The following is a 22,778-nucleotide window of genomic DNA, read 5'->3' as shown; positions in this document are numbered from 1 at the left end:
CCCCCTGTTAGGTAACTTTTCCTAATGTTCAGAGAAAGAAATGCCAAAAGAAAAGCCTTTTTCTTAATACCTGTTTGGGGTGCTTTTTTGGTAGAAAATCTACTCTAGTTGAGCCTGGGACACTTAACACATGGAGATGCTCACCTTGCTACTTAACTCTGGGCTTTAACTTGGCAAATAAATTGATGCCTATATTTTCCTTGGTCTGCCCAGCCCCCAGGCAGTGCCATCCGTTAAGTTAGTGGAGAAGGTAAATTACCTGCCCAGATTGTGCCCAGGGCGAGTGGCCATTTGCAAGGCTGGAGAAAACCAAAGGCAAACAGCTTCTGAGAAGATCGAATGTGAGAACTGGCTGTGTTCCCAGCATCTCAAGCTTGCCTGGAATGACCAAGTAAACAGCTGCCGCAGAAGTGCCTGGCCAGCCCAGTTCATCTTGTTGACAGAAGAAGCGATAGGTAAGAGGTGATAACGTGCTGTATCTGTTAGTCACTTCTCCTGCCCGCAGCCCCCCGGGAAGGTCCTTCATGTGTGGGGACTGGTTCCCCAACCCCCACCAAAGCATGCAGAGCAAAGGGGGCATCCCAGTGCACAAAGTAAGGCAATCAGAGGCTTACAGAAAAAAAATATATGGGGAGTAGGGGACAATACTAGGGAAGCATTACAATGATCATCAAGATACAGGTTTGCTGGCATGCGAGCAACAGATTACAAAACAGCATGCCCTGCCTATTATCACCCCAATGTTGTTTAAAAGACAACAGAAAAAGATGGTGGAACTACAGGAGACACATTTCTTTTGTTTACATGTATTTTCTAATTTCCCCACATGGAGCGCATATTACTTGTGTGATTCTTTTCTTAAAACGGGCTGCCTGGGTCCACGCTGCTCATGTACGCCCTCTGGTCAGAGTGACTCCTCTCGGGCATGAGAAGACCTGGCTGTTTTTCTGAAGATGTGCAACACAAGGCAACTCCCAGTCTCCTCTGACTGCACACGTCAGGTTCACATCCTTCTCCTACTGAGGGTCCTGACCTGATCCCTTCTTTCCTTCTTCCTGGTAGTGGATACGGAGGAAGGACAGGAGGAGGTCTCTGAGCCATTCTACTCTTCACTGCCTTCCAAGAACAGAACAATTCCGAAGGCACCAGAGCCTCCTGCATTGTCTGAATGGTCCCCATTCTGCAAACTGCTACCTATCTAAAAAAAAATCCTGAGATGCAGCAGGTAGAGGGGATTGGGCTGAGCATGTAAAAACCAACAAGGCCTGGAAGCTACTTTTCATTTCAGTGAAGATACAATCCACAAACCATGAAATACACCCTTTTAAAATACACAATTCAATGGTTTTCAGTGTACTCAGAAAGTTGTACAACCATCACCAACACTAACTCCAGAACATTTTCATCACCCCTCAAAAGAAGCTCTACACTCATTAGTTGTCACTCCCCATTTTCTGCTCCCCTCAGCCTCTGGCAACTACTAATCTGCTCTGTTCCTATAGATTTGCCTATTCTGAATATTTCACATAAATGGAATCATACAATATGTAGCCTTTCGTGCCCAACTTCTTTCATGTTGGTTTTAACATTCATCCATGGTGCGGCATGCAAGTGTATTTACTCCTTTTTATGGCTGGATAGTGATATACATATACCACGTTTTGCTCATCTATCCCTCAACCAAAGGACATGTGGGTTCCAGTTTCTATGTTGAGGGTATAAATGAAGTGGCTATGAACAAGTTTTTGTGTGGATGGATGTTTTTCAATTCTCCTGAGCTAGAAGTTGTTTTTTAAAAGTAAATGCTTGTTATTAGGTTGTCATTTGTGTCTCTCACACATCAACAACAACAACAACAAAAAGCACAGGATATTTAAAAGATAGTTTGAAACATCTGAGACTTTCAACTACATACTTGGGTTCCAAGAAACTGACAGCTGTGGGTCCTTGTTGTTCCCCAATCCCACACACGTATTTTGATTGCAGCTCCTCTGCCCCTCCACTCCAGGGGCCACTGTGTCGCCATCCTTACCCCATGGGCTTCACCAGTCCAGTTCATCCTCTAAGAAAAAATCTGCACTGCAGCATATGAAATATTTAAGCTGTTTTTCTAAATATGTACATTATTTAGCTTACAGTCTATAAAATATTTACATTGCTTGTCCCTCCCACCCCCAAATATCTGCATTATTTACAGTACAATCAGGAAAACAGTAACCCTTGTAGGGATTTTTGTTGTTGCTTTTAACTTTTAATTTATATTGGAGTACAGCCAATTAACAATGTTGTGTTAGCTTCAGGTGGACAGCAAAGAGGCTCAGCCAAACATATACGTGTATCCAGTCTCCCCCAAACTCCCCTCCCATCCAGGTTGCCACATAGCATGGAGCAGAGTCCCCTGTGATATCCAGTAGGTCCTTTTTGGTTATCTATTTTACAAGGCATCCGTTTTACATGGCAGTGTGTACAGGTCCATTCCAACCTTCGTTTTGTGACTTGCACAGTTTTCCTAGGTGTCACTGGGTGCACACAGCCGTGAGAGGCAACAGTGAGTTCTCTGGCCCAAGTCACAGAGCAAGCACTGGGGACGCAGGAGCTAACACAGTGTTCAAAGCCAGATGGACAGAACGGGTCACACCTGCCACTCCCATGGGACCAGAAGGCATGGACCTCAGAATTCCTAGGGAGGCAGTTCTGGATGCCAAGCTCGGTACCCCACCCGTGTTGACATTTAGTTGGTCTCTGAAAAATGGGAGCTCATTCCTATTGAGCCCTAGCCTGGGTCACCCCTCCAGGTGTGATGTCAGTCCTCACTTAATTTTAAGGAAAATGCCCCCTGCTACCCACGTGCTCTATCTGGTCATTGTGAACACAGACAGTGGTTGTGATCCCTGAGCGCTGGCACAAGCCCCTCCCAGGTCCCGAGGTCTCCATCTGGCAGTCACCTGCCTTAAGAGTGGGAAACTGAGGTCTACCAGTGCAGAGGAGACAGGAACATCCTACATCTGCCTCAAAAACCCATTTACTTGTACATGTAGCCTTTTATTTTTAGAAATCCTTCTCCATGGAAAGAATAAAGCTCAAAGGTGGTATTTTTTATTTATAATGTGACCTTAATTTTTAAAATCAAATGAGGGACTTCACTGGAGGTCTGTGGCTAAGACTCCGTGCTTCCACTGCAGGGGTCATGGGTTCGATTTCTGGTTGGGGAACTAAGATCCCACATGTCATGTGGCATGGCCAAAAAATAAATAAATAACGTAAAATTATATAAGTAAAACATGCCAATAAATCATTATTATTACATAATAATAAAGACAATACACACTAATTATTATTCAGATATAGATAATGCAGAAAGTAAAACCTACTTTGCTCTATAATCCTATCCTCTAAAGATAATCACTATTAATAGGTAGACTATAGAGCCTTATAGAATCTTACAGGATGGCTTCTGTATTTTACGTGAAATGAGATCACACTAAACCATCTCCTCCTCTGATCATCTTTTATTGCACAAAACATCATGGCTATTTTTCCATGCAGGTGCCATAATTAACAGAGTCCCTACCTTTGGATATATAGGTTGGTCTCAGGCTTTGTAATTACATATAATGCTGTAATCAGCATCTCTAAGGGAAGCTAAAAAACTGATCTTTGTGACGTAAAGGCCAAAGCTGGGCGTGAACCACCAAGGGTCCCTGAGCATCTGTAGCACTGTAATAGGGGTGGCCTGTCCTGGGTTTCCAGCCCAGCTCTGCCACACGTCCCCCCCCCGACTCAGGCACCTCTGACAAAATGTCAGGAGTGTGAAATCAACTCTCTCATCTCCTGGTTGTTCAACTCAAGAGAGATTTCCTCTTCCTCCTCCCCCTGCCCCCCTCCCCCGCCTTGGTACCTCTACTTACCCTGCTTCTGTTTTGAATCTCTAAAATAATGTGACAAGTTAATGATGGTACAATTATCTAAATGTTTAACAGACATGTTATCTAAGTGAGTCGGATTGAGATTCCATCCCGCTGACAATAAACATCAATGGTGGAGCAGAAAGCGATAGGCAAATTATAGCAAACCCTGCAATTTCAATGCTATTAAATTTGGAGGAATAACAGCCTTGAGGCCTGTAAACTCTGAATAAAATAGGCCCTTGTGTTTGTCCAACTATTAAATCAAAATGCTACCAACATCCTAGAAAAAACCAGGCGATTTATGGCTTTTCAAGTTTCAGTTACACATTGGTTTTTATTAACTCCTTTCTGTCATCGGGCAGCAGTGATATGACAGGGGGAGAAGAGAGCACAGCCAGAGAGGACGGGGTAAGAGCTGAAAGGATGGAGGGGAACCATGGGGCCGGCGGGAGTGGGGGGGCGGAGAGGAGAGCGGGAGCTCGGGGCTGGGGCTGAGGCTGACCATGGGGACTCTGGCGTGAGGACCGCGTGAAAGGGAAGGGGCCATTCTGAACACAGGCAATTCTGAATCCAGTTAAGTCCTCTCAGCATATGAACCTTCGAGTTGCGAACTTTCAAAGATGCGAGCCACCCACGTCAGGCATGAGTGAAACTGCAGCTCGCCCTCCATCTCCTGCTGCTGACGATCCACCAGCTCTACCATCTCCCACCTCCTCTCCCTCCTCCAGTCAGTAACGCTTCTTGCCTGTTCACTCAGTGCCCACCCCCCCGAAGCCAGCTGTTGTATTATACTTTTCAAGGTACTGCACGGTAAGATGTTTTACTTTTTATGTTTGCTATGTATTATGTGTGTGAGAAGTTATTGTAAACCTATTACAGTACAGTACTATGGAGCCGATTGTGTTAGTTGGGTACCCAGGCTAACTTCAATAGACTTATGAACAAACTGGACTTACCAACCCACTTGTGGAACAGAACTTGTTCATATGCAGGGGACTTACCACCGTAGGGGAATGACACGGACCCTGGAAGTTCCATCAGACTCACAGCTGGGGGCCCTGAACTTCCACTCCCAGTCCTTCCACTGAACGAGTCATGTTACTTAAACCTCTCTGAGCCCGCAGCTTCTCAGCAGTGATATGGGCAGCGAACCTGCCTCTTAGTGGGCTCTAGCAGGTAATATATAAAAGCACCAGAGCCAGGCACAGTCCAAGCTCTGAACAACAGTCCTCAAAGACCAAAATAGTTTCAATCCCCTCAAACTTCTGGAATAGTTTTTAAAAGACAAAAGATCTTCACCTTTAATTTTTTCTTCAGACACAGTATGCATTTAATTTTTTATTGAATACGCATCTAAATAAAATGAAAGAAGCGGTCGTCTACTGGTGAGACAGAAACTGTAAACGTCTAACGTACTTGGTTGTGTCCAGCTCTTTGTGACCCCATGAACTGTAGACTGCCAGGCTCCTCTGTCCATGGGATTCTCCAGGCAAGAATACTGGAATGGGTTGCTATTTCCTACTCCAAAGGATCTTCCCCACCTAGGGATCAAACCTGTGTCTCCTGTACCTGCAGACGGATTCCTTACCACTGGGCCACCTAGGAAGCCCCTATAACAGTCATAGGTTACAAATGTGCTGAAGTGGAGAAAAATGTAGACCATTCATCCAAGATCAGAAATTTAGGCTGTGCTTGGAACCATGCAACCTCTCAAACAGCAATTTTTCTTACCTAATTCCCACTCCTGCTATTTGAGAGAGGCAGAGAAACAAAGCAATTTGTCCCATGTCATAAAGCAAGCCTGTGATAGAGCCAGGATAAGAACTCAGTTCTCCTTTTCCCTAATTCATTCTTGTTTTCCCTAATACTAAGCTACCCCCACACGACAATGATGTTCATCATTTCCACTATGATGGGAGATTGCTGGAGGTGGGGACCAAGTCCTCACTGCTGTATCTTTATCCCAGGGCCCAGCATCAATGTCCAACACAGAACAGATGCTCAAGACATCTTCTGAATGAATGAGCTTTAACCTCTTCTAACCCAAATCAATCTCAGTTCAATTTTCCTCTCCAATCCCAAGAGAGCTAAACACCACCGATCCCCTCAAAGCATTAATGCTTCATGCAAAAGTATTGGGGTGATGGATGGGCAGAGCTCAGAGTTCTTTAGGGCAGCGAAACTCTTCTGTATGATACAATGGTGAATACACATCATTATACATTTATCAAAACCCAGAGGATTTACAATGACGAGAGTGACCCACTAACATAAACTTTACAGAATAATGATGTATCAACCTGGGTTCATCAGGGGTAACAAATGCACCATTCTGATGAGGGATGTTGACAGTGAGGGAGCTGTGTTGGGATGAGAAGTAGAGGGTATATGGGATACTCTGTGCTTTCCACTCTATTTTGTGGTAAATCTAAAATCACTCAAAAAAAACCCCCAAAACATCAAACTCTATTCATAAGAAGCAGCACTGGAGGTCAGTCCAGAAGGAGCCAGAGGGACCCTAGCACCGCTAGGGTGAGTGGTGCAGAAGGAAGGCGTGTCTGGGCAGCAGGTGACAGCCAGGCTGTCGTTCCCTATGCCACAGCAAGCAGCTCCAACAGAGCTGAGAGCCCTGGGCTTGGAAAATAAAACTTTATATTAGGCTTCAAACATGGCTTGATAGTAACAGCACAAAACGAGCTCAAGAGTAAGTCTATGCTGGAGCATTGACTGTACAAACAGGAGCACATGACTCTCCCTCCCCAAGTGCCCATGACGTCCTGCAGCCGACCCGAGCTCGGGCTTTCTTGGGTTCAGTTCCCTGGCACACCATGTGAAACGCTATACCAATCACCCTCTGATATTTATAAAAGTCAAAAGCTATTATGCTTTCAATGGGGAGGTCACGTCAATCCAAGTGGAGCCCACGTGCCATCCAATGACCCCCCCTGCCCTCCAGCCTGGGCCGGGGTGGGAGGCTCGTTCTGCCTTTTTTCCATGTCAAGTTTTGGGGAGAGGAAGTTCTTTCTCATCTGCTGGCCCTTCTCCCTTTCCCTCCCCCATCCTCTGCAGGCTTGGAAGGGAGAGAGACTGCTCTTGGGAGGAGGAGCCAGAACAGTTGCTGGTTTTCCTACTGCGGGAGGACAGGAGCCAGCTGCCCTGACAGGGCTCCTCCATGCCCAGCACCACCCCTTGTGCCAGGCCCAGGGCAGGAAGAGGGGGCCAGGCAGGCAGCCACCCCCAGGGAAGGAATGTAGCTGCTCACCCTCTTCGATTCTCTGCCCCGCCTGCTCATCCACCACCGAAAGTCCTCCAAACAAGGACTTCATTTTCTCCTCTGGAGTTCAGGGCCAGAGACAGTCCCCGAAGCTCTTTCCAAGCATCCTTAATATATCAGGAGGGACAGAGGGGCCAGTTCAAGCAGGCAGCCGACAACACCAAGATGGGGGCACAGCTCTGCAGGATCAAAGAGTGTGCATGTGTGTGCATGTGGTGTTTGTGTGTTGTCACTGCCTTCTCCTCCCAAAGCCACGACAAGGTGCCTCCGAGCTTCCTTCACACTGAGGAGGAGAGGGCCCTGGGGCAGGGCCCCTCCAGCGCCTGCTCCATGATACCAGGGGTGGGCAGGTCCGGCAGCACCACTGCCCTTGGCCGCCAGGTGTGTTAGCTGTTCTGGACCACACGACCCTCCTGAGGCTGACATGGAGAAGCTGAGAACGAGCATCCCAGCATTTGCATCCACTTGAATGGCTTTCTCTGTGACGCAGGAAGGTGGAAATGAAGCAAGTTTTTCTAGGCCAGCAAAATAAAGTCCTTATTTTGTAGTCAAGAGTGGAGAGTACTTTGGCCTGGAAGTAAGAACTCGTGGGTCCTAATCCTGGTTTGGCTTGTTTGTTCTCAACTGACCCCCCTTTGCAAATATAGGCTTCTGAGCCCTAGTTTTTTAGGCTGTTGAATGGGCAGAGCTGAGCCCCCAGTTCTGCACATTAGGTATGATGCCCAGGCCCGCACAGGGAGGGGAAGCAGCATTAAAACACAGGCTCTAGGGTGCAGGAGCCCAAAGCACACATTCTAGCCATCCTGGACAGGTCATCCTTAACTTTTCTAAGTTTTCATTTTCTCTATCAAAGAACCGGGAAGGAAAATGTCTTATGTTTTAGGATGGTAATAAGGACTTAATAAAATTATATCCCCAAAATATCCAATAGAGTACAGCTACTATATTATCTGTGTGTGCGTGCTAGGTTGCTTCGGTCATCTCTGACTCTTTGCGACCTCATGGACTGTCGTCTGCCAGGCTTCTCTGTCCATGGGATTCTCCAGGGAATAATACTGGAGTGGGTTGTCATGCCCTCCTCCAGAGGATCTTCCTGAGCCAGGGATTGAACCCACATCTCTTACGTCTCCTGCATTGGCAGGCAGGTTTTTTGTTTGTTTGTTTGTCTGTTTTACCACTAGCACCACCTGGGAAGATAATATTATCTGTAACCAAAGCAAATTCACCCTACTTGTTCATTTCCTCCACAACACACTGTAGCCTTCAGGAAGGCAGGGACCACCCCTTGCACACAGTAGGTACTTCAAAACTTAGCAGATAAATGAATGAAGGAAGGATGGGACAAATCAGCTGCACTGGCTACTCTGGTATGTAGCGAACACAAGTCACTAGCCTGGCCGACCTCGTGGGGCAGGGCATGGGCTGGAGGAGAGAATGGAACTGCTTTGGAGCAAGTCTGGAGATCGAGTGTCCTGGGCTCTAAGGTGTCCATGAAGCTTCCTAGCCCCAGAACTCCTAAGCTCAGGAATGACTTTAGACATCTAGTATCTGTCTCTTTTCCTTACCAGGGCACTACGAGGGCATAAGGTGGGGTGACACAGGTCTGACTGGTATTTCCAGAATACCCAGCTTCCTAATGGTAACAGACATGGGCCAGGACACCAGTAGGGGACTCAGGCTCCTGGAAGGGGGAACACAAGACCTTGCTCTGTGCTAACCCCAGCTCTGCAGCCTGTCTGGCCTAGGTGGATATGTCATCGGTTTAAACATCAGAAGAGGGCAGTCCCCCCGGGAAGCTTCGGGCATTCTAGGAACTAGAGCCTTAAATAAAAGCCACGAAATCTGCCGAGAGGCTGTTCCACATGCACAACTTCAGTCTGCCCGCGCCTCTCCCCACTGCACATACAGCAGGGGCTGTTGGCTCTGCAGGTTCACTGGAAACATCCTCTTGACCAAAGGACACATGAGGGATCCTCAAAGATCCCATCAGCTCGGCAAAGCAGCCGCACCCCATTCTTATTCCTTTCTGACCACTACCTGCCCCTCCCCCTCTCACCTACCTAGTCAGGGGAAAGGATGCCCTCCAAGGGCATGGCGAAGACCGTGATGGAGCAGCGTTGGTAACCACCATTGCCACTGACTGAGCGCTTACTCCATGCAAGGCCTATGCTGAGTGCTTCCCGTGGATCATCAAATTAAATCCTCACAACATCCCTTGTACGACAGCATCGTCGCTGTCACATTATCAAGGAGGAAACGGGCTTAGGGAAAGTTAAGCAACCTGCCCAAGCTCATAAAACGTGGAAGTGATGGGACTAGACAGGACTTGAATCTAGACAGTCTGACATCAGATCCCAAGTGCTCCGGATACCCTGAATGTCACACTCAAGACTTTGGGTTCCAAGGGTCCCGCTTCCTTGAAACCTGCAAGACAAACGAGAACCATGCTATCAGGGCCCCGACTAGCCTGGTGAATAAAGCCCTGGAGAGGTCATCCTCCCCGAGTAGCCATCTGCATATCTGCCTTTCCTGCTGTGGGGGTCTCACAGTCTCTCTGGCGTGGCCCCCAAACAGCAACATTGGCCCCATCTCTCTTACATTCAGATCACACACAGGGAGCTGTTCTGAGTCCCCTACATGCGATCGTGTTAAGTCACTTCAGCCATGTCCGACTGTGCGACCCTATGGACTGCAGCCCGCCAGGCTCCTCTGTCCATGGGATTTTTCAGGCAAGAATACTGGAATGGGTTGCCGTGCCCTCCTCCAGGAGATCTTCTCGACTCAGGGATCGAAGCTGCATCTCTTGTGTCTCCTGCACTGGCAGGCAGGTTCTTTATCACTGTAATGCCACCTGTGATGCCTCTGACTCTCCCACATATGGATTAAAAGAGCTGAAGGTTCCTTCAGCTCAACTTCAAGGCTGCCGCACTGAGACCTCCCCCCTCTCCCACAGGGCCTGCTGGAGACTGCCCCAGCCCCCTCGCCCTCAGCTCAGCAGCTGACATATCTCCCCTGCTCTCTAATTAATGCCACCCGATCCCATCTGTTGCCCCCAGGCCTGTTCACGTCCCAAACGGGGATGTACAGTGGCTCGGACAACATTATGATTTGTAAAACCCACTCCTAATTAGTTTGACTTTGAATGAAGAGAGTAATTATTTTTAAATTTATTAACTGCTGCCTGGCCGGAGAAGTTTCCAGATCAAATGACACAGGGAAGCTATTTCTGTTCAGTGATGCAGCAATTTATATTACTGATCGGTCATTAAAACCTCTGGCACAAAACCACTTGTGTTTCCTGAGCCAAGATACTGTCCGTGTGTCAAATTTCAAACCCGGAGTATAAATTAAGCCATTAATGGTATTTATCAATTTATCTGGACTTTTAAAGAACTACTTACTAATTTAAGACATTCCTGATATAGAACCCGAGTGGTGCGCGGGGCGCGTGTGTGTACGTGCGTATATGTGTGTTTTCTCGCTTTTTATTTTACTGAACGGTGTAAAAAAACTTCTGATGTGTAAATGAAGTACAGGCATCTTGGGGAGCTGCAGAGCTGTTAATTCCTGACTGCTCTGCAACCCAAACATTTTGGAAGCAGCAGTGTTTTGCAATATGTATTTGTCATAATATAAAAGGTGTAAAGTGATCTCTGTTTATCTCCTCAAAGTCTTAGCTGTAGCAAAACAGAAAACTGAAGTGTGACAACGAAGCCTGAGCCCAGCCCAACCGTAAGTGTGTCGTCCCTGAGCACCAGCTGGAACCCACCAAGATCCTGGAGGGAGGGGACAAGGAAGGGTCATACCCACGGGGACAGAAGTCCTCCAGGGTAAGTGGAGGAGCTGAAAGGGTGAGACCTGCAGATGATGTGTGTTTGGCGAAAATGGGATTAGAAATACTTTCTACTAAATTCATTCTTCAGTGTCAAGAATATCTGAGAAGCACCCCGATCACCCATCCGATGCCATGCTACATGTCAGCTCTGTGAATTCCCCATGTGGTGGGGCGGCCTTGGGCATGGAACTCCCAGACCCTATCTATTTCAGGGATATTGTATACTATTTCTCGAGGGGCACATGGTCATCAGGGTATTGAGGATGCTTAGTTAAATAGGTCACAGGGATCCAAAAGAGCTCTGCCCTGGACACGGCCATTAGCTAAATGAGCTCTCCCTAAACTGTTCAGCCACATAGCCATGGACAATAGTAAGTCAATAAGCCGGCAGCTGGGGATTGGTAGAAAAGAGCACTGAAGTCAGAGTTGGGTCAAGTTCCAGCTCTTCACTTCCTAGTGCTGGGTTTCTAGGCCTCCATGTTCTCATCTGTGAAATGGGTATAGGGGAAGAAAGTGTTTGATAAACAAAGGCATCAGAAACATGAGATGGCAATACCATTACTTTACTTTCCCAGGCTCTCTTCCTTCTCAGAGCTTCCTCCCTGCTCTCCTGTTCGCTCTCTTAAAGCATATCTGGTACCCACCCCCAGCTTCCCCCAGTCCAACAGCTTTAGCATCACTTTCAGCATTCCTTATAACCAGGCCTCTCTCTTCCTCAGAGGCCCCCTTTCTTAGAATAGAGATGGCATCTAGATGTCACATTGTATTTTTTCATTGATTATTAGGGAAGTCTGAAAACCCATCTGGGTTCTGCAGGTTCTATAGGTGATAACCCAGCTGTGCCTGTCAGAAGAACTGCCTCATTGCCAACCTGACGCTGATGATATGGCCACCACCACCTCTCTCCCCAGCTGAGGACAGCCTGCTCAACACCAAATGCTTCTCATGGCAAGGAAGCTTGCCCCTCACTCACAGCCAGGTGGGAAGGGAGCCCTTCTTAAAGCATCCACCCTGGTCTCTTCTGCACAATTTGGATTCAACTTGGAGATAAAGCAGAAGTAAGTCTGAAGGTTAAGACTCCGGTGGTTAAGACTTACTTTTAATGTAAGGGGCACAGCCTTGATCCCCGGTCAGGGAACTAACATTCTCACATGCCCGCTCCACAGTACTGTCCCCTGCCATCAAACAGGTCTGAAGGAGCTGGGCTCCACCTCTGCTACAGGAAGGGTGGGCACTATACCCCTTTGCAGGTGAGGAGATTTGAAGGGCAGAAAGGATGAGGACCAAGGTTATCCACCTGCTAGACGGTGAAGTTAGATCCCACCCCCTCCTCAGCTTCTGACTCAAACTCCAGGTTCTTTCCAACCCCTGTTGTTCAGTCTCTCAGTCATGTCTGACGCACCAGGCTTCCCCGTCCTCCACTATCTCCCAGAGTTTACTCACACTCATACCCATTGAGTCGGTGATGCCATCCAACCATCTCACCCTCTGCTGCCCCGTTCTCCTCCTGCCCTCAGTCTTTCCCAGCATCAGAGTCTTTTCCAATGAGTTGACCCATTTCATCAGGTGGCCAAAGTACTTGGAACTAATCTTCTTTTCTGAAAAACGTCGATCACTTTCAAGTCTTCACTAACTTAATAAATCCTGTAAGGGCAATGGTCCTAAGACACCTCCTGGTTTTCAAAGCCCAATCAATACCAAACTCTAAAAACAGGTTGCAATGTCATTTACACCACTGAATTATACACTTTAAAGTTAAAATGGCAAGTGTATATATCTTTTATGACAATTTTAAATACACTAATATATCATTATACACTATACACTAATATATCAAAAACTACGGAATTAGATCCTTTAAACATGTGACCAGGATGTGAATTACATCTCACTAAAGCTGTCCGAAAAACAACACAGGGAGCACATCTGCATTGCTCACTACCGTATCCCCAGTGGGTGCCAGGCACACAGAAGGTGCTCAGTAAGTGTATGGGGTCCTGTCTGTGAATGACATCCCCATCTGCTCACCCGGCAGGGACTCAGTCTCTTGCCCTGGCCCTGGCAGTTAGGGCAGCTTGCTCCCTGCTGCTGCAAATTTAATCTGGACGGACAGAATTAAGCTGCTTCACAAAGCTGGCTCAGAGTTCGGTGTCCTCAGCCCCGGATTGGAATTCTCAGAGCAGGAGCCTCAGTTACATGTGCGGTCCAGAGGCAACAAGAAATGGCCAGGAGCCTGGGAGACATGCGTCCTTCCCTGGCTTTTAATAAAACCAGCTCTGGGATCCTGGGCAAAATCTTCTGGCCAAGTCCCCTTCTCTAGAACCGAGCCAGGGAGACACTGATTGGGATGACAGCTCACCTAGAGAGTTCTGCTTAATGCCACAGGTCAGGGCAACACCAGCCCAGAGTGCATGATACCAGGGCCATGACATATGTCTTCCACGTGGAGAGGCTGATTTTGAGGGGCAGGAAGATGAGAAAATACTGATGGTGATCACGAACAGCAGTAGCAGCTGACTGGTCTTCCTTCTTCCCTTCCGGCCCCTGTAGCAGCTCAGAGGCTTGTTCCCACAGAGGGCTGCCAGCAGTTCCTCCTTCCCTGTGTGTCCGTCAGTCTCCACTAAGAGAGGGAATCTACTCTTCCATCCTTTGAATCTGGGCTTGACCTGTGCCTGCTGAGAGCAATGAAATATGGTGGAAGTGACGCTACGTGTTCCCAGCCTAGCTTTTAAGAAGGCTGGCAGTTTCTGCTTCCTGACTCTTGGAGCCCTGAGTGAGAGGTCCAGGCTGCGCTGCTGGAGAGAGAGGCCACCGGGAGGAGGACTGGGAGGCAGATACAAGAGGGAGGGCACCATCGTGGACACCTGGGCCCACACACCACCTGGTGCCACCACGTGAGAGACCCCCAGTGAAAACTGCTCAGCTGAGCACAGTCACCTACAGAAACGTCTGCTATGTTAACACATCGCGGCTTCAATCTACTGTTAGAGTGGTTTTCCTTGCATAGCAATTGGTAACAAACACTCCTGCGGTCAATTATCAACACAGGAACTGGGGTGATATTTTAAACCTATAAATCAAGTCATGACATCCTCCCATTCAACACCCTCCAATGGACTGTTTTCCCCATTTTCTATAAATGTTTGTATGCAGAGGTGTGTGTATGTGTGTGTGGTGTGTGTGTATGCAGTTTTACTGAGTCATAATTCATGTACCATATGATACACAATTCATGCTTTTAAAGGGCAAAGTCGGTATTTTTTAATGTATTCAGAGATGCACAACCATCATCACAATCAATTTTAATCACCCCAAAAAGAAACTCCGTACCCATTAACATTTACCATTTCCCCCCAAATCTCCCAGCCCCTTACTAATTTACTTTCTGTCTAGAGATTTGCCCATTCTGGACGTTTCATATAAGCAGAACCATACAACACATGGCCTTTGTGACTGGATTCTTCCACTGAGCATGATGTTTTTATGATTCATCTTTAAAATGTTATAGAATGTATCAGCATTTCATTCCTTTTTATAGATGAGTAATACTCCATTGTATAAACTACTCCATTGTATAAACTATATTTTGTGTATCCATTCATCAGTAGGTGGACACTGAGTTACCTCTACCTTTTCGGCTATTATAAAAATGCTGTTATGAACACCTATGTGCAAGTTTTTGTGCAGATATATGTTTCATATACGCAGGAGTGGAATTACTGGGTCACAGTATCTATTTACCTTTTTGAGGAACTGCCTATTTTCCAAAGTGGCTGTACCATTTTACACTCCCACCAGCAGTGCATGAGGGTTCTGATTTTTCCACAATCTCAACAACACTTCTCCCTGCCTGCATTTTTATTAAGCTACATCTTGGTAAGTGTAAAGCATTTAGTATCTCATTGAGATTTTGATTTGTAGTTCCCCGATGGCTAATGATGTCAAGCATCTTTTCATGTGCTCAATGACTATTTGTTTATTTTGGAGACATGTCTATTCAGTCAGATCCTCTGTACAGTTTTTGCTTTGGTCATTTGTATTTTTATTAGAGTCCTCAGAGTTCCTTATATTTTTGAACCAAAGGTTTCTAATCAGATGTATGATTTGCAAACATTTTATCCCCCCCCCAACAATGGACTCTTGGCATATGCAGAATAAAATCCAAATTCCATGCCAGGATTGAGAGACCCACCTGATTTCTGACCTCATCTCCCACCACTCTCTGCACCTCACTTCCTGCCCCCTACCACCACACTGCTCTTCCACGAACCTGTCAAATTCAACCCACATGCAGGAGTGCTACAAGTATTTGTTCCCTTTACTCAGATCTTCTTCCCTGAAACCTTTAAGTAACTAACTCACTTTTCAACTTTATGGCTGGGCTCAGATGTCACCTTCTCAGAGAAGACTGACCATTTGATATAAAATACCATTTTCCTCCCTTAGCCTGCTCTATTTTTTCTCACTAGTGCTTATTACAGCCTGGCATTATACTACACAATCATTTGCCTATCCTATTGCCCTATTGGAATCTCAGTTCCATGAAAAATGCTATCTGTCTCATATGTCACTAGACCTTAAAGACCCCAACAGTCCCCAGCATATTACAGGAACTCAATAAATATTTATTAAATTAAATGCATCTATTACTATTTACTGAATGCTTATTATGAGCCAAGCATTTCCCTAAACACTTCAAATAAAATATCTTATTTAATCCCCCCAACAAATCTATGATGCAAGATAGACACTAGTATTATCCTACTTTTCCAACAGGTGAGGAAACCCAAATTAAGAGAGCTTAAGTAACTGATTCATGGCTCCACAAACAGTAAATGGCAGTGTCAGGATAAAACCTGTACCATTCCTGTCCCTGCTATTCACTTCAGCAAGTCACTTACCCTCCTTTGAATCACAGTTTCCTTATCAATGACACAGGAGTAGCTTTCTACTTTACAGAGTAATGGAAAGATTGGCTAAATGAGATCAGGTAAAGCACTAACAGGGCCTGGCATGTTGTGAACGTTAAATAAGCGTGAGCTACAATGATGAGGATGACGCCAACGCCAAGTACCATGATGAGATGACGCTGATGCTATGAAATCAATGCTTTGAAATCACAGCAATATCACTGTTGGATAATACTGTTCAAACGCATGCCTGTGGACAGACTGCTTTCTTTTAGACAATGACTAGACTCCTGCAGACGGAGGGCCAGCCCACTGGGCTGCACGAGGGCTTCAGAGTTAGACAATATCACTGACTTTCTAAAGCCTCTGAAAGTACCAGCGTCTCCATGGAGATGGGCTCCAAATGGCCTGTTAGAGACAGAGATCTTGGCCTGATCCAGGGCAGCTGTTCTTCTGGGGCAAAGTCACACTTATAAGTTCCTGCCCAGCCAGCTCCACAAGCAAGGGTAGCTGATGGCACAAACCACCCCACTCACAGCTCCCCAGGGAAACATGGGCCAAGATACTCACATCCATGCGCCATCACAATGGAGGACCTGGAGGATGGGGTCGGTCACTCACCAGTATGGGTCTGCCTGTGCGTCTCCAGGGCTTCCTCCTTTGAGAACTGGGCACCACACTGATCGCAGACAAAGGCTTTGGCACCCGCTGAAAGAAAGGGAAGGCAGTTACCTTATTATTAAGAGTGACACTGCATTAGGGAAAGGGGTCCTGGGCTAAAATTGTGCAGGTGGACCCTGGGGGAAAGGGCTGAACACCTGTGAAGATCTCAACTCAGGGATAACCCATGACCCCAGAGCCAACCTGGACCCACCTCCAAGGTGTGACCACCCACCCAACTGAGCTCCCAAATGCCCCCACCAAGGGCTCTCCCAGACGGAAGAGCGAACAGAACCAGAAGAGCCATAACGAACAGCGAAGGGATCCAGGAGAGATGTGCAAGAAGAAGGGGGATCCTGAGGGGCTGGCGCCCAGTGAGGGATGGAAAGGAGGCCCTGATACTGTGAGGGGCAACATGCCCTGCTGCCCAGACTATACAGTATGGGAAAAAAGAAACTGCTGACACATCAGTACCTGGATAATTCCCTAACTGAGTATGCCTGGGGGCTTCCCTGGTGGCGCATATGGTAAAGAATCTGCCTGCAATACAGGAGACCCAGGTTCCATCCCTGGGGAAGGAAGATCCCCTGGAGAAGGAAATGGCAACTCACTCCAGGACTCTTGCCTGGGAAATCTCACGGACAGAGGAGACTGGAGGGCTACAGTCCGTGGGAATGCAAAGAGTTGGACACACCTGAGCAACTAACGCTTTCACTTTCTGTGTGTCTAAAAGCAAACTGTCAGGACTTTCCTGGTGGCCCAGTGCCTAAGGCTCCATGCTCCCAATGCAGGGGGCTCGGGTTCAATCCCTGGTCAAGGAACTAGATCCCATATGTCACAACTAAGAGTTTGACTGTCTCAAAGAAGTTCGAAGATCTGCAGCTAAGACCTGGAGCAGCCAAATAAATAAACATAGGTATTTTTAAAAAGTCAAACTACATCTACCAAAAACTAAACTTAAAAATATTTAACTGTCTACCCCCCAGGCACCACCTGCAGCTGACCATTTAAAATCTCTGAATGACTCTCCTTCAGAATAAAGTCCACAGTCCACAGGGTAACTCACAAAGCCCCTCCTGCACTTCTCTCTCCTGCTTCTGCTCTCACTCCTCACCCTCGTTCCCTGGTCTCCAGCCCTCCTGAGAGGCTCTGGGCCCTGGAGGAGCCCAGCACTTCCTTGCTGTGAGCTCTCTGGGCATTCTTCTGTACCTCCTCTGGCTCTGACAGTCCACCCGTCTCCCCGGCCCCACAGTACATCATCATCACGCCTCTGCTCCCACCCTTGCCCCGGGTCTGGTGAGGGGGGCCCCTCTCCATGCTCCCACGGCACCCTGTTTGTTCCAGGTCACGGTCTCACCAGGCTCTCTCCTAAATGCCTGTGGACCCGTCTCCAGCTCCCTGAGGGAGGAAGCATGTCATCGCATGCACAGTTGTATCTACCTAACACCCAGTGGGAAAGAATGACTGTACGTACCTGTGGAATAAACAAAACCAGTTCAGTGCAATTCAATTGGATCAGCTTTTTTGGAACCAGTTTTACAAGCATCAAAAGAACAGTGCCACAATGTGATGATGACTTTCTACAACTTGCTAATGGCTTTCAAGGCTCTGTTACTTCATCTAGGGGGCACCCGTCACAAGCTTTGGCAGGTTTCCCTCCAAATGTCTTCCAGATGCATCTCGCCCCCTGCGTGTTGATAACCACTGCCCCTACCGAGGCCCTTGTGGGTCGTGCCCAAACCACTGGATGACTCGAGGAGGACTCCCACACCACCAGCGACCCTCTGATCCACCCAACAGAGGCAGGTTCCTGATTCCTCACACTTCCTTGTTCAAAAATATACAACAGCTCACAATTTGCACTGATTCTAAACTCCTCCTTGGGCTTCCCTGGTGGATCAGCTGGTAAAGAATCTGCCTGCAATGAGGGAGACCTGGGTTTGATCCCTGGGTTGGGAAGATCCCCTGGAGAAGGGAGCGGTCACCCACTCCAGTATTCTGGCCTGGAGTCCATGGGGTCGAAAAAAGTAGGACACGACTGAGCAACTTTCACGAAACTCCTCTACTTGGCTTCAAGGTGTTCCATCACCTCACCCGGTCAGCTGTCCAGCTCCACCGGGAACTGTCCTTGCCAGCCCTCTCTGGGTGCCGTGGGGCCCTCCTGGGTCACAGTGACCCAGCAATGCCCCTCCTCATTTCTGTCCATTCCAGTCCTAGTCCATTTCCAAGACCAAAGTACACATGTGCCAAACACACCACCCCTCGCGGCTCTGCCCTTTCCAATCTGCTATCTGCTGCTGCACTCTGTTCCTTTTGACAAGTCTGAGCACTTCCTTAAGTGCGCCTGTGTTTTAGTTTTGTATTCGAATAGCATAAGAGACACAACTATTGCTTTCACATATTTATAGTAGAAAGCAGTCTAGTGCTGTCTGAAACCACCTTGGATTTCCTGGTGGGCTATAGTTCATGGGGTTGCAAGAGTCACACATGACTTAAGCAACTAAACAACAACATAGCATATACCAGGCATAAGACTGAGTATTTAGCGTGTATCATTTCATTTAATCCTAACAAGCTTTTAAAGGACATGGTGTGATTACACCCATTTAGCGGATGACTCAACTCAAGTTCAAAGAGCTTAAGTAGCTTTCTCAATGTCACACAGTGGCTACCTGCAGAGGTGGACTCAGATGCAGGCAGCCTGACTTCAGAGCCTTTCCTCTTAATCCCTGCACCCTTCAGCCTCCCCAGGGGTCCATCTGCAAAGATGCTTCATGATGAAACTGGGCTCTAGACTTCCACCCCCCACAAAAAATCCAACTTGTCTCTTTTATACCTTAAAGTTTTGTGTAAAATTATAGTTAGAAAAAAAAAGTTCCACTGCTTTTCAGTTCAGTCGCTCAGTTGTGTCTGACTCTTTGCGACCCCATGAACCGCAGCACACCAGATCTCCCTGTCCATCACCAACTCCTGGAGTTTACCCAAACTCTACACTGAGTTGGTGATGCCATCCAACTATCTCATCCTCTGTAGTCCCCTTCTCCTCCTGCCCTCAATCTTTCCCAGCATCAGGGTCTTTTCAAATGAATCAGTTCTTCGCATCAAGTGGCCAAAGTACTGGAGTTTCAGCTTGAACATCAGTCCTTCCAATGAACACCCAGGACTGATTTCCTTTAGGATGGACTGGTTGGATCTCCTTGCAGTCCAAGGTACTCTTCAAGAGTCTTCTCTAACACCACAGTTCAAACGCATCAATTCGTCAGCTTTCTTTAGAGTTCAACTCCCACATCCATACATGACTACTGCAAAAACCATCGCCTTGACTAGACGGACCTTTTTGGCAAAGTAATGTCTCTGCTTTTTAATATGCTGTCTAGGTTGGTCATAACTTTCCTTTCAAGCAGTAAGCATCTTTTAATTTCATGGCTGCAATCACCATCTGCAGTGATTTTGGAGCCCCCAAAAATAAAGTCAGCCACTGTTTCCCCATCTATTTCCCATGAAGTGATGGGACCAGATGCCATGATCTTAGTTTTCTGATGTTGAGCTTTAAGCCAACTTTTTCACTCTCCTCTTTCACTTTCATCAAGAGGCTCTTTAGTTCCTCTTCACTTTGTGCCATAAAGGTGGTGCCATCTGCATATCTGAGGTTATTGATATTTCTCCTGGCAATCTTGATTCCAGCTTGTGTTTCTTCCATCCCAATGTTTCTCATGATATACTCTGCATATAAGTTAAATAAGCAGGGTGACAATATACAGCCTTGATGTACACCTTATCCTATTTGGAACCAGTCTGTTGTTCCATGTCCAGTTCTAACTGTTGCTTCCTGACCTGCATACAGGTTTCTCAAGAGGCAGGTCAGGTGGTCTGGTATTCCCATCTCTTTAAGAATTTTCCACAGTTTATTGTGATCCACACAGTCAAAGGCTTTGGCATAGTTAATAAAGCAGAAATAGATGTTTTCCTGGAATTCTGTTGCTTTTTTGATGATCCAGCGGATGTTGGCAATTTGATCTCTGGTTCCTCTGCCTTTTCTAAAACCAGCTTGAACATCTGGAAGTTCATAGTTCACATATTGCTGAAGCCTGGCTTGAAGAATTTTGAGCATTACTTTACTAGCGTGTGAGATGAATGCAATTGTGCGGTAGTTTGAGCATTCTTTGCCATTGACTTTCTTTGGGATTGGAATGAAAACTGACCTTTTCCAGTCCTGTGGCCACTGCTGAGTTTTCCAAATTTGCTGACATATTGAGTGCAGTACTTTCACAGCATCATCTTTTAGGATTTGAAATAGCTCAACTGGAATTCCATCACCTCCACTAGCTTTGTTCGTAGTGATGCTTCCTAAGGCCCACTTGACTTTACATTCCAGGATGTCTGGCTCTAGGAGAGTGATCACATCATTGTGATTATCTGGGTCGTGAAGATCATTTTTGTACAGTTCTTCTGTGTATTATTGCCACCTCTCCTTAATATCTTCTGCTTCTATTAGGTCCATACCATTTCTGTCCTTTATTGAGCCCATCTTTGCATGAAATGTTCCCTTAGTATCTAATTTTCTTGAAGAAATCTCTAGTCTTTCCCATTCTATTGTTTTCCTCTATTTCTTTGCCTTGATCACTGAGGAAGACTTTCTTATCTCTCCTTCCTATTCTTTGGAACTCAAATGGGTTCCAAATGGGTATTCAAATGGGTATATCTTTCCTTTTCTCCTTTGCTTTTTGCTTCTCTTCTTTTCACAGCTATTTGTAAGGCCTCCTCAGACAGCCATTTTTCTTTTTTGCATTTCTTTTTCTTGGGGATGGTCTTGATCCTGTCTCCTGTACAATGTCATGAACCTCCGACCTTAGTTCATCAGGCACTCTATCAGATCTAGTCCCTTAAATCTATTTCTCACTTCCAGTGTATAATCGTTAGGGATTTGATTTAGGTCATACCTGAATGGTTATCAGGCACTCTATCAGATCTAGTCCCTTAAATCTATTTCTCACTTCCAGTGTATAATCGTTAGGGATTTGATTTAGGTCATACCTGAATGGTCTAGTGGTTTTCCCCACTTTCTTCAATTTAGGTCTGAATTTGGCAATAAGGAGTTCATTATCTGAGCCACAGTCAGCTCCTGGTCTTGTTTTTGCTGACTGTATAGAGCTTCTCCATCTTTGGCTGCAAAGAATATAATAATCTGATTTCGGTGTTAACCATTTGGTGATGTCTATGTGTAGAGTCTTCTCTTATGTTGTTGGAAGAGGGTGTTTGCTGTGACCAGTGCATTCTCTTGGCAGAACTCTATTAGCCTTTCCCCTGCTTCATTCTGTACTCCAAGGCCAAATTTGCCTGTTACTCCAGGTGTTTCACTGCTTTTAAGTAATTTTAAAATCTTTGTTATTCAGTCACTAAGTCATGTCCAACTCTTTGCACTACATAAACTGCAGCATGCCAGGCTTCCCTGTCCTTCACTGTCTCCTACAGTTTGCTCAAACTCATGCCCATTGAGCTGGTGAGGTTATCCAACCATCTCATCCTCTGTCGCCCTCTTCTCCTCTTGCCCTCAATCTTCCCCAGAATCAGGGTCTTTTCCAATGAGTCGACTCCTGGCATTAGGTGGCCAAAGTATTGGAGCTTCAGATTCAGCATCAATCCTCCCAATGACCATTCAGGATTGATTTCCTTTAGGATTGACTGGTTTGATCTCCTTGCAGTCCAAGGGACTCTTAAGAGTCTTCTCCAGCACCACAGTTAGAAAGCATCAATTCTTTGGTGCTCAGCCTTCTTTGTGATCCTCACGGTTCATCCTCACATGTGGATGAACTCTCACATTCGTCCATGACCACTGGAAAAACCATAGCTTTGACCATATGGACCTTTGTCAGCAAAGTGATGTTTCTGCTTTTTAATATACTGTCTAGTTTTGTCATAGCTTTTCTTCCAAGGAGCAAGCATCTTATAATTGTCTTGGAGTATTTAGCACACTAAGGGCGAGAACTCAGAATACAAGTTATACTAGTATAGACTTAAGTACTAATAAACATTTAGGGCATTGATCTTGTCTACATTCGTGACAAGGAGCAGTATATACCCTCTACTAGGGGCTCAATAAATATTACACAGCTGACTAAATAAATGAATGATAAAGTGCCCCAGGAAAAATATAAAAATTACTTTTCCTTAAGAGTTTCAAAAATAAATAT

The 22,778-nt window shown here is 46.4% G+C and overlaps 1 protein-coding gene and 1 long non-coding RNA gene across 5 annotated transcripts in view; one reads left to right on the top strand and one right to left on the bottom strand.

Annotated features, from left to right (window-relative positions):
* ZBTB16 (zinc finger and BTB domain containing 16) overlaps window positions 1-22,778 on the bottom strand; it is a 198,109-nt gene that overhangs the window by 48,747 nt on the left and 126,584 nt on the right. For 3 of the 4 annotated variants that reach the window (XM_081544796.1, XM_081544794.1, XM_081544795.1), the window contains one exon: window positions 16,549-16,635. The exons of the other annotated variant lie outside the window; for it this stretch is intronic. In XM_081544796.1, coding sequence (XP_081400922.1) covers window positions 16,549-16,635 — 87 coding nt within the window. The remainder of the gene's footprint in view (window positions 1-16,548; window positions 16,636-22,778) is intronic. 4 annotated transcript variants of the gene reach the window in all.
* LOC145527194 (uncharacterized) lies at window positions 10,843-14,167 on the top strand. Its single transcript, XR_014069561.1, has 3 exons — window positions 10,843-11,012; window positions 11,834-12,075; window positions 13,568-14,167. It is a non-coding gene; the product is annotated as an uncharacterized LOC145527194 (long non-coding RNA).

The sequence above is a fragment of the Giraffa tippelskirchi genome, chromosome 11, assembly GCF_054371585.1.
Source record: "Giraffa tippelskirchi isolate mGirTip1 chromosome 11, T2T-mGirTip1v1.2.pri, whole genome shotgun sequence".
Classification (NCBI taxonomy): Eukaryota; Metazoa; Chordata; class Mammalia; order Artiodactyla; family Giraffidae; genus Giraffa; species Giraffa tippelskirchi.
The sequence above is the reverse complement of the archived record's forward strand: the minus strand, read 5'-3'. Positions and strand labels throughout refer to the sequence as shown.